Source organism: Nannospalax galili, unplaced genomic scaffold (genome assembly GCF_000622305.1).
Source record: "Nannospalax galili isolate Female #2095 unplaced genomic scaffold, S.galili_v1.0 scaffold657, whole genome shotgun sequence".
NCBI lineage: Eukaryota > Metazoa > Chordata > Mammalia > Rodentia > Spalacidae > Nannospalax > Nannospalax galili.
In genome coordinates this window covers 2008345-2023546 of record NW_008339927.1, presented here as the reverse complement: position 1 = coordinate 2023546, position 15202 = coordinate 2008345, and the positions used below count along the sequence as shown (strand labels likewise).

General features: G+C 40.8%; 1 protein-coding gene across 9 annotated transcripts in view; it reads left to right on the top strand.

The window, feature by feature from the left end:
* The window catches only part of Gpatch2 (G-patch domain containing 2), a 170184-nt gene that overhangs the window by 100615 nt on the left and 54367 nt on the right, over nucleotides 1–15202 (top strand). For 6 of the 9 annotated variants that reach the window (XR_003849807.1, XM_029564373.1, XM_029564371.1 and 3 more), the window contains exon 6: nucleotides 10303–10382. Coding sequence is in view for 5 of the 9 variants with exons in the window: in XM_029564373.1 (XP_029420233.1) it covers nucleotides 10303–10382 (80 nt within the window). In the remaining 4 variants the exon portion in view is untranslated. The remainder of the gene's footprint in view (nucleotides 1–10302; nucleotides 10383–15202) is intronic. The other 3 variants (XR_003849810.1, XR_003849808.1, XR_003849809.1) reach the window with 1 other exon arrangement.

The window sequence follows — 15202 nt, the reverse complement described above, 5'->3', positions numbered from 1 at the left end:
AGAATTGGCTGTAAATTTTTAGGTTTACAGTTGAATTATTACAGTTATACAATATTGTATTCAGTATAAACCCTATAAGACATAAAGTTAAATGAGATTATAAGCTTTAAAAAAGATCTTCATTTCATTATTAAAATATAGTTTCATACACAAAAATTCATTTTTAATGCAATTGACATTAAGATGTTTGTGCACATGCGTTTAATCTCTATATATCTGATTATTACTAGTGACAGCCGGTTACTTTCTGAGCTCCTTGGCATCTGAGCATGGATATAAAGTCGTCAGGTAAATTTCAATGGTAATGTTTTTCACATCTACTAATTATTATTTTTTTAATCATTACTTTTTCTTCACTACATCTTTAACATATTCAGTAACACACTCCACAGCAAGAGTACATCTCTTTCACAAGTGGGTGCAAGTTTCTAGGTTCACAGTTGAGTTAATACAGTTATACAATATTGAACTCAGCATAAGCCCTGTAAGACATAAAACTGAATGAGTTTTTTAACCTTTAAAAAAGATCTCCATTTCATTTTAGAATATATTGTTCCTTGCAGAAAGACTCATTGTTTTTGATACTAACACTGAGATGTTGGCACATGCATCTCTGATCTTATGCATCTAATTATTACTAGTCATAATTGATTGCACTTGGATCCTTGGCGCCTGTGTATGTCTATAAAGTCATCGGGTAGTTTTAATTCCAATCTTTTATGTAACAGAGCACAAAAAAGTAAGTGCAAGGAGAAAATGCTCTGTCTTCTGTCATCTGTTTCTCTCTCTCTCTCTCTCTCTCTCTCTCTCTCTCTCTCTCTACCCCCCCCCCCTCTCTCTCTCTCTCTCTCTCTCTCTCTCTCTCTCTCTCTCCACCCCCCTTGCCTCTCTCCCTCTCTTTCTTTCTGTATATTTTCAACTCTTAGTACAGTTGTGGGGGCAAGATTTTAATTTTTATTTATTTAAATGCCTTACAATCATTGAATATTACTTTTAAAAAGGGTTTGAATATTAGATAAAAGAATTTCTGTACACAAATTCTTTGCAGGAGCTGTGTTGTGTGCTGTATATTTCAAGCTAATAACAAGGGCTTACCACGGGTCAGGGTGTCATATCCCAGTGGTGTCTAGCGAGATGGAGGCTTATCTTATATGTCAGCCAGATAACCCTGTGAACAGTTTTGAGCAGCAGCATAATGGGACTGAATTCTAAAGTGAAGGTTGAAATATACTGAAATATTGTGACTTACGAGAAGTGTAACTTTAAAAATAAGTTTTGTATCTGCTCATTTGCATTATTAGCCAGATTTGACAATTGCCCCCGTGAGTAAAGATTAAATACACCAAACTATAATTTATGTTTAAATTGATAAATTAAAAAATTAGAAATTCCCTCATGTATGGGGGCTTATAGGAAACTGCTGAGCATAGTTAAAGCTTATATATATGTAGATAGGTAGAGGATAGATAGATAGATGATCAATAAACAGATAGATGATGACAGATAATAGATAGATAGATGATAGATAGATAGACAGTAGGTAGCAGGTACACTTCTTTGACATCACGAAACAAAGTTAGACCGATGTCAGATGCCTACATGATACATAAATGGATGACTGATGATATAGAAAATAAATAGATGATAGATAGATACAAAGATAGATGCATAGATAGATGGATAGATAGACGATAGATAGATGATTGAAAGACAGAGAGATACATAGATGATAGATAGATAAATGGATAAATAGATAGATAGATAGATAGATAGATAGATAGATAGATGATAGATGATAGACAGAAGATAGATAGATGATAGATAGATAGATGATAGGTAGATACATAGATAGATGCATAAATAGATGGATAGATAGATGATTGAAAGACAGAGAGATACATAGATGATAGATAAATGGATAGATAGATAGATAGATAGACAGACAGATGAAGATGGATGATAGATAGGTGATAGAAGATAGATAGATAGATAGATAGATAGATAGATAGATAGATAGATAGATGATTGATAGATGATAGATACATACATACATAAATACATACATACATACATACATAGACAGATAGATGATAGAAAGATAGATGGATGGATGGATGGATAGATAGACAGATGATACACAGACAGATATGAAAGCTGCCAAGCAAAACTTGCGACATGTTCTCTTTATTTCCTAGATACTGAATTGACATTTACTGTACTAGTGGAATTTAACACTTTCTTAATTGCTATTTTTAAGTTTTGAAAAGACAAATGCTTTGACCCAAACATAAGCACAATATTAAATATTTTAAAATTCCTTTGGATTCCTGTGTTTCTAGTTTTGTATTTTTCATAAACCATTACACAATATTAAAGCATTCTAAAATCACAAACTATGTCAGAGAATTTTAATTCTGTCATTCTCTGTATGTACTCATAAGTTTTTGAAACATTAGCACACCTAAGTTTTAGAAGAGGTGTGTGTCTCTGTATGTGTATATAAAATGAATCGCCGGGCATGGTGGCGCATGCCTTTAATCCCAGCACTTGGGAGGCAGAGGCAGGTGGATCTCTGTGAGTTCAAGGCCAGCCTGGTCTACATAGTGAGTTCCAGGACAGCTGGGGCTACAGGGAGACCCTGTCTCAAAAAGACCAAAAAAAAAAAAAAATCCTAAGAAAACACTTATTTTTAAATGTAGATGTGAATTGCTTTGATTTGAATTGAATAAGAAAGTTCACATTTACATGTTTATGGCATAAAATTATAATTTTGAAAGTTTAAATTCTCAGCATGTAGCATTACATAAAATCGTAAAGTTTTTTTACTGTCCTGTGTACATTTTGTTTATCACTTGTGTGTTTACTCTTATGTACAGTGGAGTTTACATAAATGTTTGTCAACATTCCCTCTGGAAGGAAGCCCATAATGTTGCTGGCTACATAAATGAGGGACTTCAGAAGCCCTTGGTCAGCCAGCAGAGGCCACTCACAGCTTGCTGCTGGAACTGGGTGGGATTGAGCCTCAGTTAAAACTAGTTGAAGTTTAGATTTTTACTCAGAGAAAATTGTTACCATAAACCAGTATGAGAAAATCTGCCATTGTATTTATTTGTCAGTTATATAGTAATTCATCTTTTCTATTAAAGCATTCAGATCACCCATTAATACTAAACACTAGAAATGAGAATTTATTCACTTAATCATTAGAATTATTAATAACCCAATGGGCTAGTAATTCCAACTCCCAGTTATTAATTCAGACTCTGTTAACTGGGAAAAACTGTACAATAGGGATTTAAAGTCATTACATTTAGTTTTGTCATGTGTCAATGGGGTGTGTGTATGTGTGTGTGTGTTTCTAAACCTTTATCAATTTAGGAAATTTTTGTTTTGATGACTCTTAGATAAACAGATGTGTCTATTCCTTGGAAATGTCCTCAGATGACTTAAAAATTAAGTGACCTCCCTGTCTTCATCCAGCACCTGCTGCAGGGCTTGTGCTATCTGGTTCCATCCTCCCTGGAACACGTGCCCTGATTCTTGCCAAGACCCCTAACCCTCAGTTGAAAGGAAAGCCCCGTGCTTCTCTGTGCTTAATTCCTCTGTGGCATCATCATCATCATCATCATTATTATTGTTGTTATTATTATTCCTTATAATCTTGCATTAAAATTGATACCTGCTTTTGAAATCAAAGAACAGTGCATGCTCTCTCATTTTTCTCCAGGTTTCCTCACATACCTTCACCCAGAGCTCCTTGCCCACGGTTCAGCAGTTAAATGCTATACTACTTTTGCTGTCAAGATTACCATCTACCCTGTACGCCAGCCACTCTGCTGGAGCAGCTAAGCCCGCCTCACCTTAGATGGCCCATTTGCCACCTAGAAGTTTCAGGCAGGCACCAGCCTATCCTGGGGTTTATCATTCTGGCTTACCAATTTTACAACAGTATCTTCTAGATTCAGACCACCATCTTCTGTGGTGAAACCCCCAGTTTAGGAAAACACCTAGCTTTGGTGTGTTGTCTCCCTGTAGGAGAAAAGTGAGCAATGGTGCATAGAGTGACTTGGGTTCAAATCTATCCCTGGTTAGTTGCTAGTCTAGAACATGTCCTGTCCTCAGCAGGCAGCCGTTTCTCCATCTGTGCTCTGAGAACAGCCATACCCCTTTACTCCCCAGGTACCTGTTTGTGAAACATCCTCCCAGAGCAGGCAAGGGCTGTAATGAATGGAGTGTCCTCATTAGTGAAGATAGGAGAATTGCAATAATTACATTAATTCTTGATGTGTCATATGATCTCTAGGCTACAGGAGCCTCTTGGTTCTCATCATGAAGAATTCAACAAGACCTGAAGAAAAATGCAGAAAGTAAATGTGTTAAAGAGAAGATAGATATCCAAGGAAGGATCTGCCATATGGTCTGAGCTCCATCCTTTTATCTATTTTTGTCTACTTTATTCTCCCTCCACTTCCTGATTGGTGGATTTTAAAATATACCCTCTCCCCATGTTCCCTTTAGACCACTTCTTTACTCCTTTTTGAGACTCCTGTTCATGGTCTCCTGACTGATGTCTTCTGTCTTCGAGTTACACTTAAGTCTTTGTAGTAAAAATACAACTCAGCAACCTTACATCTTAACTGACACGTACATTATCAGGTTGTAAAATTTCCCAGACTTTGGCCTGGTAAGGTAGCTGTGTGAATAAAGTGACCACTAGCATGTGTTTGATCCCTAGAACCCATGTACAAAAAGTTGGATGTCTCAGAGAACTCTTTTAATCCCAGTGCTTGGAAGGTAGAGTCAGGAGGCTCCATGGGGCTCACCAACCAGATGACCTAGCCTACCCAGACGACCTAGCCTGTCCAGCTAGTTCCAGACCAGTGAGACCCTGCCTCAAAGAAAACAAAAAGGTGGATAGTGCCTACACACACGCACACACGCACGCACGCACGCACGCACACTCTTAGGTGAAAACTAAAGGATAGTGAATTAAGTAATGGTCTAATGCAACAGTTTTGAAATCTCAGGTGATCCAGTTGTCCTTAGAAATGGAGTATCTTCCTTGAACATTCCTTCAAAAAGGACATTGTCTAAAGCTAACTGTCGTGCTAGTGAAGCTCACAGTGGCCTTCCCCTAGTGCCTGCCATACATCAAGCAGTCTTTTAGAAAAACGTTTATTGATTTTATATTTTATGTGTACAAGTGTCTTGCCTGGTATGGGCACTATGTGTGTGCAGTGCCCAAAGAGGCCAGATAAAGGCATCAGATCCCCTGGTAATGGAGTGATAGCAGTTGTTAGCAGCCATGTGGGTGCTGGGAACAAATCCTGGGTCCTCTACAGGAACATCCAGTGCTTTAACCACTGAGCCATTGCTCTAGCCCCACATCATATAGTCTTCCATTTTTGTTTTGTTGTTTTTTGGTCTTGGGTTTTTTGTTTTTTGTTTTTTGTTTTTGTTTTTGAGACAGGGTCTCTCTGTAGCCCCAACTAGCATGGGATTGACTATGGAGACCAGGCTGGCTTCACATTCATAGAAATCTATCTTTCTCTGTCTTCTGAGTGCTGGATTAAAGGTGCGCCCACCCCACATGTCATGTATTCTTGGATTTCTCCCAGCCAGTGAAAACTATCCAAAGTGTAAAAGTCTCCCTGATCCACTCTATAAAGCATATTTTACTTTCATAAGCATCTATAAAATGAAGGTAAAATATAAATTCTCACGTTGATTATTTGCTGATGATTCTTAAACAAAATAACATCAGAAAAGCTTGGAATGTAGCTCTTGACTTCATCAGACATCAAATAGACTAATTCTAGATCATAACATAACTAAAACCACCCAGTTGAATGGGAACCATATAGTGCTTATTTATAGTAAATGTAGACATAATTCCGTATATACAGGAGGTTCCTTCTGAATAATTGCTGATTTGTCAGAGCTGGAAAGATGGGGCAGCAGTTAAGAGCACTGGCTGCTTTCACAGGGGACCTGGCTTCAGTTCCCAGCACCCATGTGGCAGTTAACAACTGTCCATAATGCCACTTACAGAGGATCCATCTCCCTCTTCTGGCCTCCATGGGTATTACACTCAATGTGTGCACTTACATACATATAGGTATAACACTAAAACTAAATAAATTTTTTAAAATCTTGGAGTAATTGTTGAATTGTATGAAGTAAGCTTTAGTATTGCATTGAGAGCCAGAAGCAGTCGCTGGTTGCCTACAGTCTGGATTTCATCAGAAGCAGGTCCTCTGTGGTATAGAGCCATGGAAGGCTCTGGAATGTGAGAAGAAGGAGGTTAGAAAGTTGAGTTTAGAAAGTTAGTAATATGAACAGAGCAGGGGGAGAGAGAAGTACACTGCTCCCCGCTTAGAGGGCAGAGTCCCCTGTCACTCCTCTTAAGTCAAATATCTACTTTGTTTCCTTTTAATAAGTATTGCCAGTTGAATGTCATATTTGTGTGTGTGTTGTTAAAAGTTATTCCAAAGTAATTTTTACATTTTTACCTGTTGTTTTAAAAGTAATTTTACTGTTATTTTCTTGAATCTGTTTTCTGTGATCAAATAGACTGTACCTTTTGTGAACTGTGACTGTTCTGTAATATTCTGAGTGCAGGTGACATGATGAAACATTTTGTTCATTCCCTCATCTAACTTACAGCAGAACTTGGAGAGCAACAGGGTAAAACACAGGTCACCCTCAACTGAAATGCTCTTGGAGAATCTTCTTTTGCTTTTCCATAGTTGGTAAACAGACAAACATTTGCCAAATTAACTGTAATCATGTTTAATATTGCTGCAAAAATAGAATATTATTCCTTTGGCCTTTTAACAACTGAGGTCTGCAGACCAGTAGCTAGAACTGGTTTCGTCCTGGTTCTTCATCCCCTCTTGTTGCTTCCTACCTCCGTTTAAAGTCATATTTTGAAACATGTCTTGATTGGGTTGTCTCCGTTATTATCTGTCACATGTTTGATTGACATGTTAGTTGAGTATAGTCCTGGCCTTCATGCAGAGCGTGCTAAAGTATAAAGGCTTGCCTCTCTCTTCAAAAATCGTCAAATTAATCATTGTTCTGAGAGAAGCAGGAAACTCTTTGGTCTGTACAAACTCTCAGGGTCTCAGGCCTTGCCTCCTTCCAGCCTTTTAGGCTACAGGGTCTGAGTGCCCAGCCTCACCAGATTGAAAAACCTTTCTTTGAATGGCAGCCTGCCACCATTAGTGTCTGTCAGTGTGAGCGCTGTGGCAGGATAGTACACAGAAGGCAAATCAAATACAGTTGACAATCAGCACAGGGTTGAGGTGGCAGGATTGCCCTGGAGGGAGGGGAGAACAGCTGGTGGCTTCTAACCCTGCTGTGAGGACAGAAAATGCTTTCTTCTGTTTGGGTCTTAGACGTGTCATCCATACTGGGCAACCTCTGCTTAATCTTAGAAGCTGCTGTATCTCTAAGCTCAGTTTCTGATCGGAGAAGGATTTCTTCAACTCTGTAATTGTAGAAATGGCTAAATGGAAAACCAGCCATTCTGTCTTTAAGGAGTGTCATGATAGTGATGTTGAACATCAGGAATCAAAAAGAATAAGACATTGCTTTAAATGTGCCAGGTGATATCTAAGGTAGCCACCACCAACACTGGCTAAGCACATATATGCCTGGTCTTAGAGTAAAACTTTCTGGAATTACTGGAGGGCATGTACTTTGGAAACTAACACAGTGGCCATACTTGTTTAGTAGAAAGTACAGGTTTGATCTAATGTTGGAAGCTCTTTTTCTGTTTGGGCTGGGTCACTGATGTAAACACCAGTGTATTATTATAAGTATTATAGACCCTGAATTAATCTAAAAAATCCTTTAAGGGGTTTTTGTTTGTTTGTTTAAAAAAAAAAGAAAAAAACAATTCTTAAATATGCTTCTAGAAGCTTAGTAATGCCTTGGCTCATTCTGCTAATAATCATATTAAAATGCTTGAAGTTTAAAATGTTTTCAGCCTTCCTTCAGCACAGCCTTTCTTTCCATGGGAGGCGATCCGCCTTGCAGGTAGGTTTGGGGTGACAGCTCTCCTGTAATGACCCATGGTGTGGCCCTTCACAAACCTCATGCCTGAGGGTAGGATTGCTTTATTCCCTTTCTGAAGTGCTAAAATATGCCCATTTTTGTGTATCTTTAAAAGTAAGGCACAAAGTGGCTTGTCATAATCGGGAAGGATATTTGCTGCTATTTCTCCATGGCTATTCCTAGGTAAACTTGTAAACTCATTTAAATATCTACATTTGATACTGTAAATCTTTTGTGAATTATTTGCTGCAATTGAATTGGGTTTATAGGTTTTAAGACATATGTACAATTTCTGAGAAATACCTAGAATGATTCTTTCTGACTGGATTGAAAGCTTACATTTATATCGTGGTATAAACTTGTTATAAGTTCTATTTTATTATATTTCCTTGTGTTGTTTTCATCAGGCAATTTATCACATGGGTGTATGTGAAATTTCTTCGTTTATTGAACTTCAGGTTATGTATCTCAAGACAGAGTAAGACTTAAACATTTTTTTTTCTGTAAGTATAGCTTCAGGTAAACAAGCAATTTTAGTCCTGAAAATAGCTTTTGCCTCTGTCAACACACTGTTTATTTTTTCTCTGAGATAAAAAGTTCAGTTTTCTGATATTTGTACCAAGATAAAGTCAGTAAACAAGATTAATATAGTGTGGAAAAGGTTGTCAGCAGCCTGGCAAAGGAAATAAGTTGCCTGTACATAGAATATACTGTAAACTGAATAAAAGTGTCAGGTCCGCCATGAGATAATGTGATCATGAACGTCTAACAAACCATGACACAGGCCCCGTCGGCTGTTCTCAGAGCCCCAGTGTAGAAAATGGATTACTGTATTCTAGGGGTGCCCACTGGGATAGCGTGAAACTGTGTTCCAAGGTGGATGTGGGCTGTGGCCCTGGGGCCCGTCTCGCCTTTACCTGGGCTGCCCCTGCCCTGGCATCGTGTCATCATGTCTGCACACCAGCCCTCTTTGTGTTTCCAGGAATTCCCCAGTGTATGCTGGCATCCTTGTTACCTGGGAAAGAAGAAAAATAAGGTTCCAAAAATGTGTCTTCTCAGGCCATGCTGTTTTCACTCTGTTGTATTTAAATGGCACTTGTGTGATTAAACAGGGCTCTCATTATGAGGGAGCTTAACCCAGAGTCGTTTACTGTAAGTTTTCACCTTGACACGTGGGATGGTAGAGTCCCCTGTGCATGGTCCTCTCTTTTGTTCCATTTGACAGCCTTCTTTGTGATAGAAATGCTGTGAAATTCTTTAAAAATGAGAGTAGTTTACCATCAAGAAAGTACATGGAATTTTCTTTATAGAATTCTAATTTCATTTAGAAAGTGGAGAAAATATTCTTTTGCTAAAATTGTATTTCATTCAACATAAATACATAGATAATTTCTCACCTTGTTGAGAAAATATAAATAGTATAATTGAGTAGTCCTTTGACAGAAGTCCTTGTATACACTTGAATTTGTATATTATAATGCAAAACATTTATATTTAGAAACAAACTACACATGCTTGGTCCTCAGAAACAGCATTTGCTCAAGAATGGTCTAATAAGACCTCTTTGTACATAAGTTAGACAGTGTTTGGAAAAGTCACTTCTTAAGGATGAAATTCTAGGGGCTGGAGAGATGGCTCAGGGGTTAAGAGCACAGGTTGCTCTTGCAGAGGACCAGGGTTCAGTTCCTAGCACCCACATAGTGGCTAGCAATCTTCTATAACTCCAGTTCCAGGGGATCCAACACTCTCTTCTGGCCACCATGGGCATTGCACACATAAGTATACTTATATACATGCAGGCAAAACACTCATACACATAAGAAATAATAATAAAAATTTATCAAGAATGAAAGTCTAGTAGAGTAACTGCCAGAGCAGAAAAAGTTCTCCTTTTACAAAATTAAGGTTATTTTTACTTATGTTTATGTGTGCATGGCTTTGTGCACATACGTGCAGGTGCCTGTGGAGGCCAGAAGAGGGCATTGGACTCCCTGGAGCTGAGTCACAGAGGGCCGTTGAGTGCTCAGCATTTCTCTTCTTTATGAGCAGCAAGCACTCTTAGCTGCTCAGCCATCTCTCTACCCCAGATGATCATTCCTACAAGACTTTCGGTCATGCCATTCTGTGCTGGCTTTGAGAAATAATGTTATTTCTTCCATTTTAGGAGATGTCTTCAAACCTTTGTGCTACTACACTCTTCTTTAGCAAAAAGTATGACTTGTTTTTGTTGTTTGCTTTCAGATCTCTCTTCAGACATCTGCTCCAGGCTCTGTGAATAACAAGAGGATGGTTCGTTTTTCCCCAGATCCCCATCACCGTGAGTGAGTGCTCCTTATGTTCTTGTAGCTCGGTTGAGCTAACTTACTTTTCTAGGAGCATTAATAGTTATTTCTTAATGAAGTGATTTAATTTGTACCTACTTTTAAAAGAATGGTAACACATTAATAGTGCAGGAAGAACTGAAATGGATCTCATGATACATTTAAAGGCGTTTCAATACATTATGTATGGTAGACTCTGAAATTCATGCCTTAGTTATTGAAATTTGTATATGGTCTGAAAGCATTTACATTTTCATGGCACTGAGTGGCACTGAGTCCTTACTGACCCACCTTTCCCAGCCCAAGTTCCTTTTCAGGTACCAAAGTAAACAGCACCTGGCTGGTTTTCAAGTTGTTTCATGCTCTGCCCCTGCCCAGCTAGTATTTGCTTATCATATGAAGAGTGGTGAAGAAATCAGAGCATATTTCTGACCCCTAGGTAACTTTAAAATGAAATGGTTTATTTGACTTTGGCAAACCATTGATGGCATATTTAGGTGATAATCCTGCTTCGAAGTAATTGGAAAAGCCTGTGCTGTCTGTTGATTAGTGTCTCTTCCATCTTCTGAAGTTGGTAGAAGTAGAGGCCTATGAAGTATGACAAGGCATGCATTCATTATTGAATTAATCTTTTCGATATTTCTAGGATCTATAAATATTAGTTTCAGTTTTTTAAAAATTCATGTCATAATGCTGGAAAGATGGCTCAGCGGTTAAGAGCACTGACTGTACTTGCAGTAGACCCCAGTTCAATTCCCAGCACCTACATAGTGGCTAAAAACCATCCCGTAACTCCAGTTCCAAGGGAATCCGACACCCTCTTCTGACGGGCAGTGTAAAACACGGTACACTTTCATACATGCAGGCAATTACACATAAAATTATTTTTTTTTCAAAAACTCATGCCATAAATATAAAACAAATTATTGTTGAAATATAGCAAATTGACATCATAATCTTCCCTTCTTTCTTGCCTGCTTACTTTCATTCTTAATATCCTCTAAGACCTCCTTTTTCTCCCAAACAGAATTTTTAAAAAAGAAACTTTAAACAAAGAAAAGCCTTAGAGTGACAGCCATGATTTTTCTACAATTCCTCCTTCTTCTGTTTTGCTGTAATTCAAAACTCAGGCAAATAGATTTAGAACTAGTTTTAAACCCAAAATTTTATTTGGTAAAAGCTGTAAGTGCCCTGTGAGCAGACAGGTAGGTGCTTAGTACACGCAGCTGCAGTCCTGGTGGCAGCCTGACCCGGAAGCGTCTGTCTCATAGGGCACATCGAGCTGGGGTGGAACGGTGGTGCACTCCTCCAAGCAGGAGGAGAGTGGAAGCAGAAGGAAGGATCGTGAAATCATGGGCATCTTTGACCATGTAACAAGTTCAAGCCTAGCCTGGGCTGCATAGGAGACCCTGTCCTCAAAACAGAGTAAGGGAATAGGAAAGACATTGGATAATGTCAGCTGCAGTGTTGCTTCTAAATCCAAGGGGTTGCTCCCGGTGTCCCCGAGATTTCCTCTACCCCAGTCTCTCCAGGGCTTCTCAGTCAGCTAATTAAAAGACACTCTGGGAGTGAGACTGAGCTGTCGCTGTTAACTCCTTGGGCAGTGACTCCCCTGTGTAGACCGCCATTCTCTACCCGTGCGTGACTCAGCTGTCGGAATAACTTTGCTCCCTCACATTCCCATGCCTCTAGTCCAATCTCCTCAGCGTCTCTGCTGACCCCTTCACTTCCATTTCTTACTCCAGAGCCCTGTTATGTTCTCTGTCATCGTAGAGTCCCCGTGAGTCCATCAGTCTCTGGCCTTCCAGTATTTCTGAGTGTGTTACTTACTCTGTGACTCGGGTTCCGATCTGACCATCTTACTCCATTACCTACAGTCTGCAGGGTTGCCTCCTGCCAGTGCAGGCACCTCCTTAGCACATCAGTAGCGCTGCACACCCAGCCTCCTCCGTTACCTTCTCTCACCTTCCACCTTCCCACTCATAAAACCTTCAGATCAGCTCCCCTGCTTCTGTTTTTCTGACAGTCACCTGTGTTTCGTCCTGTCTGCCCTGTGACTTTGGGATTTGCTCATTCTGTCCTACCTATACCTGTCGAGACCGTTGGCGCATACTCGGTGCAGCTGGAACCAACAAGGTTTGGGTGGGAGATTTGGGTATTTTCAGATTGTTTTTTCTCACATGAGGAGCTTCTTGAGGAACGGAAAGGCGTCACCCAGGGCCGTGCTGCTTCTCTTCCCCGTTGCTCTCACTCATTGCTCGGCTTCTGGAACTTTCAGTCTGGAGACCCGACGTCTGGGATAAAGATGGCAGAGGATTAGCCCCCTGCTCCCCTCACTTCCGACTCTGCTCACTGCTGCTCCGTGGCCTCTGACCCTTCACCCCCACCCTGCCTTCCTCCTCTTCAGTGGCGTCTCCTCATGCATGTCCCGTCCAAATTTCCCTTTTATAAGGACACTGGGGCAGACAGATACATGATTTTATACGGTCATACTGGACTGAGGCCCCACCTTAATGACCTTGTTTTAACCTCGTTGTCTCTAGGCCCTGGTGTGGATTCTGGTGTGAGGACTGCACCCCATCCTTTGCAGGGACAGTCCAACCCAGAGCACCCCGTCCTCCGTTTTGCTCTTGCCCTTATGTTTTTGCCTCCTGGTGTCCAGATGCCCATCTTTGGTCCACATCTGTCGGCTCGAAGAGGACAGTGGCAGCGGCTGCTTGTACCGCCTTTTGTCAGGAAATGTTCTCATGCCCACCCGCTGCTGCCCCCTTCCTTTCTGCTTACTGGCCAGAACCGCAGCACCTATTTGTTGGTACAAGGGCGACCAGGAAGCAGGTGTGTGGTGGAGTTTCAGCCCAGTCATGATGGACTCAAGTCTGGTCCATAGCTGCCTTAACAGCTAACTGAAGGAGAGGATACAGGGGGTGGGTAGCTACTGACCGAATCTGTCATCCTCAGCTCAATGACTCTTCAAGTTCCTCCCAAACATACCCTATGGAGACAGTCATCTGCCTTTCCCAGAGGAGAACGCTTTAAAATCTCATGGAGTTACTTAATCCATCTCAGACTGGCATCCAGGGCTTCTGAGTGACTTGAGGTTTAAATCAAATCTGGCTGTGGCTCTTTTGGTGAAGTGCGCGTACAGTACGGAATTTGGAGGCCATAGCAGAACACAACACAAGTTTCCACTTGGGAAGTGCAGTGCCCAGTGCTCAGCTAGCTGTGGTACGTATGTGCAGTTTGCCAGCCATGCAAAGGTATGGCTCTACCTTCCAGGGACAGCAGGTGCCCTTCCAGACCGCTGCACGTGCTGCAGCCCACTTCTCTGTGTAAAGACGGGACTTTGTCACTTGTCTTAGGAGTAACAGACTGCTGGTGAGTGAGGTAGGTGGTTGTTTGGCATTTCCTCAAACATTTGATTGGTTATTGTTTGTTTCTTGGGGGTTTTTTGTTGTTGTTGTTTTGTTTTGTTTCTGTTTTGCAATTCTTTGCCAGAAAATTCTGTTAGCCTCGATATTTTTCCTGACTTACATAACCTATACTTTGAAACATTCTCTCATGAAGCAGTTCAAGCTGACCTCCTGAGGGTAGGAACAAGTCTTTAAGAAACCTTTGTCCACATATACTCATCTTTGTCAGAGATGTTCTACTGAGAGGTATAAGGATTGGAACCACAGCCTTGGCCATATGAGCCTGTCCCATGTTAACTCTGACCCCTAGCTCCCACTGTATGTTTTCCAGAGTTGGTTTTCCAGTCTGAAGTTTCATAATTGGAAGACTTCTGTTCAATGTAGATTGTACTTTGTAGGCTCTTTTAACAAATCTTCCTGTCTTCCATATCAGTCAAAGGTTGCTGGGTGAGATTTTCAGTCTACTGTTGGCCAGTGGTGGAAGGTGTCCTCGCAGGTACCGGCTGAGCACCTGTGGAGTGCACGTGATGATCAACAGGAGAAGCAGGGCTAGAGTTCAAATGGACATTACAGCCAACTGACAGGTTTTTTAGAGATGAGAACTTGAGGCCCGGAAAGTTTGAATTACCTTCCTCAGTTTGTAACCTCTCTTAAGACAGACGCTCCCAGAAACAAACCCTGAAAATGGTCTCTGAATGGTAGAGCTGTATATTGGGTGTATGTTTTACCGAGGGGCACAGGGGCACCTTCTGGTATCTTCAGCTTCATCTCGGTAGATGTGTTGCCTTTGTAGAGGAAGGTGAGAAATCCATGGACGAGAAAAGGAATGACGCACAGTTCTGTCACATCTGTGGCAGACTAAGGCACTGTCTGTGTTACTTTGCTCGAAGCCTGTGGAAGAACAGCAGAGTAGCAGGGTGTGCATGAGCCCCGCATTGAGCATGAGGAATCTAAATCCAAAGGGCTCTGCAGCTCATTCTTAGTCACATGGTTATGAAGCCGTGGGTCAAGAACTGGAGCCAGGCTCTGCTATCTCAGTGGTAAGGCTGCCTCGTCACATGGTAGCATGCCCCTTCATTCCCTAGGTTCTGAGGTGGTTTTTGTTGTTGTTGTTGTTTGTTTGTTTTTACTAAGTTTTGTTGTTTCATACAGAATATCTCAAACAATCTGAATCATCTTTATAGCCCCCTCCCCAACAGCTCCCTCCCATAGCTTCCCCCCTGGAACCCATATACTCTGTCCTGGGTGCTGGGTGTTAAGGCCCACTGTGTCAAGTCAGTGTCCCCAGATGTTCCTCAGTGCAAGTCAGTTCTGGGTTTTTAAATCACAGTTATTTATCCTTGAGCAGGATAGTTGAATTTTCAGTATCTTTTCCTTGATAATGTTTGATTGTTAAAAGAGAGAGGGAGG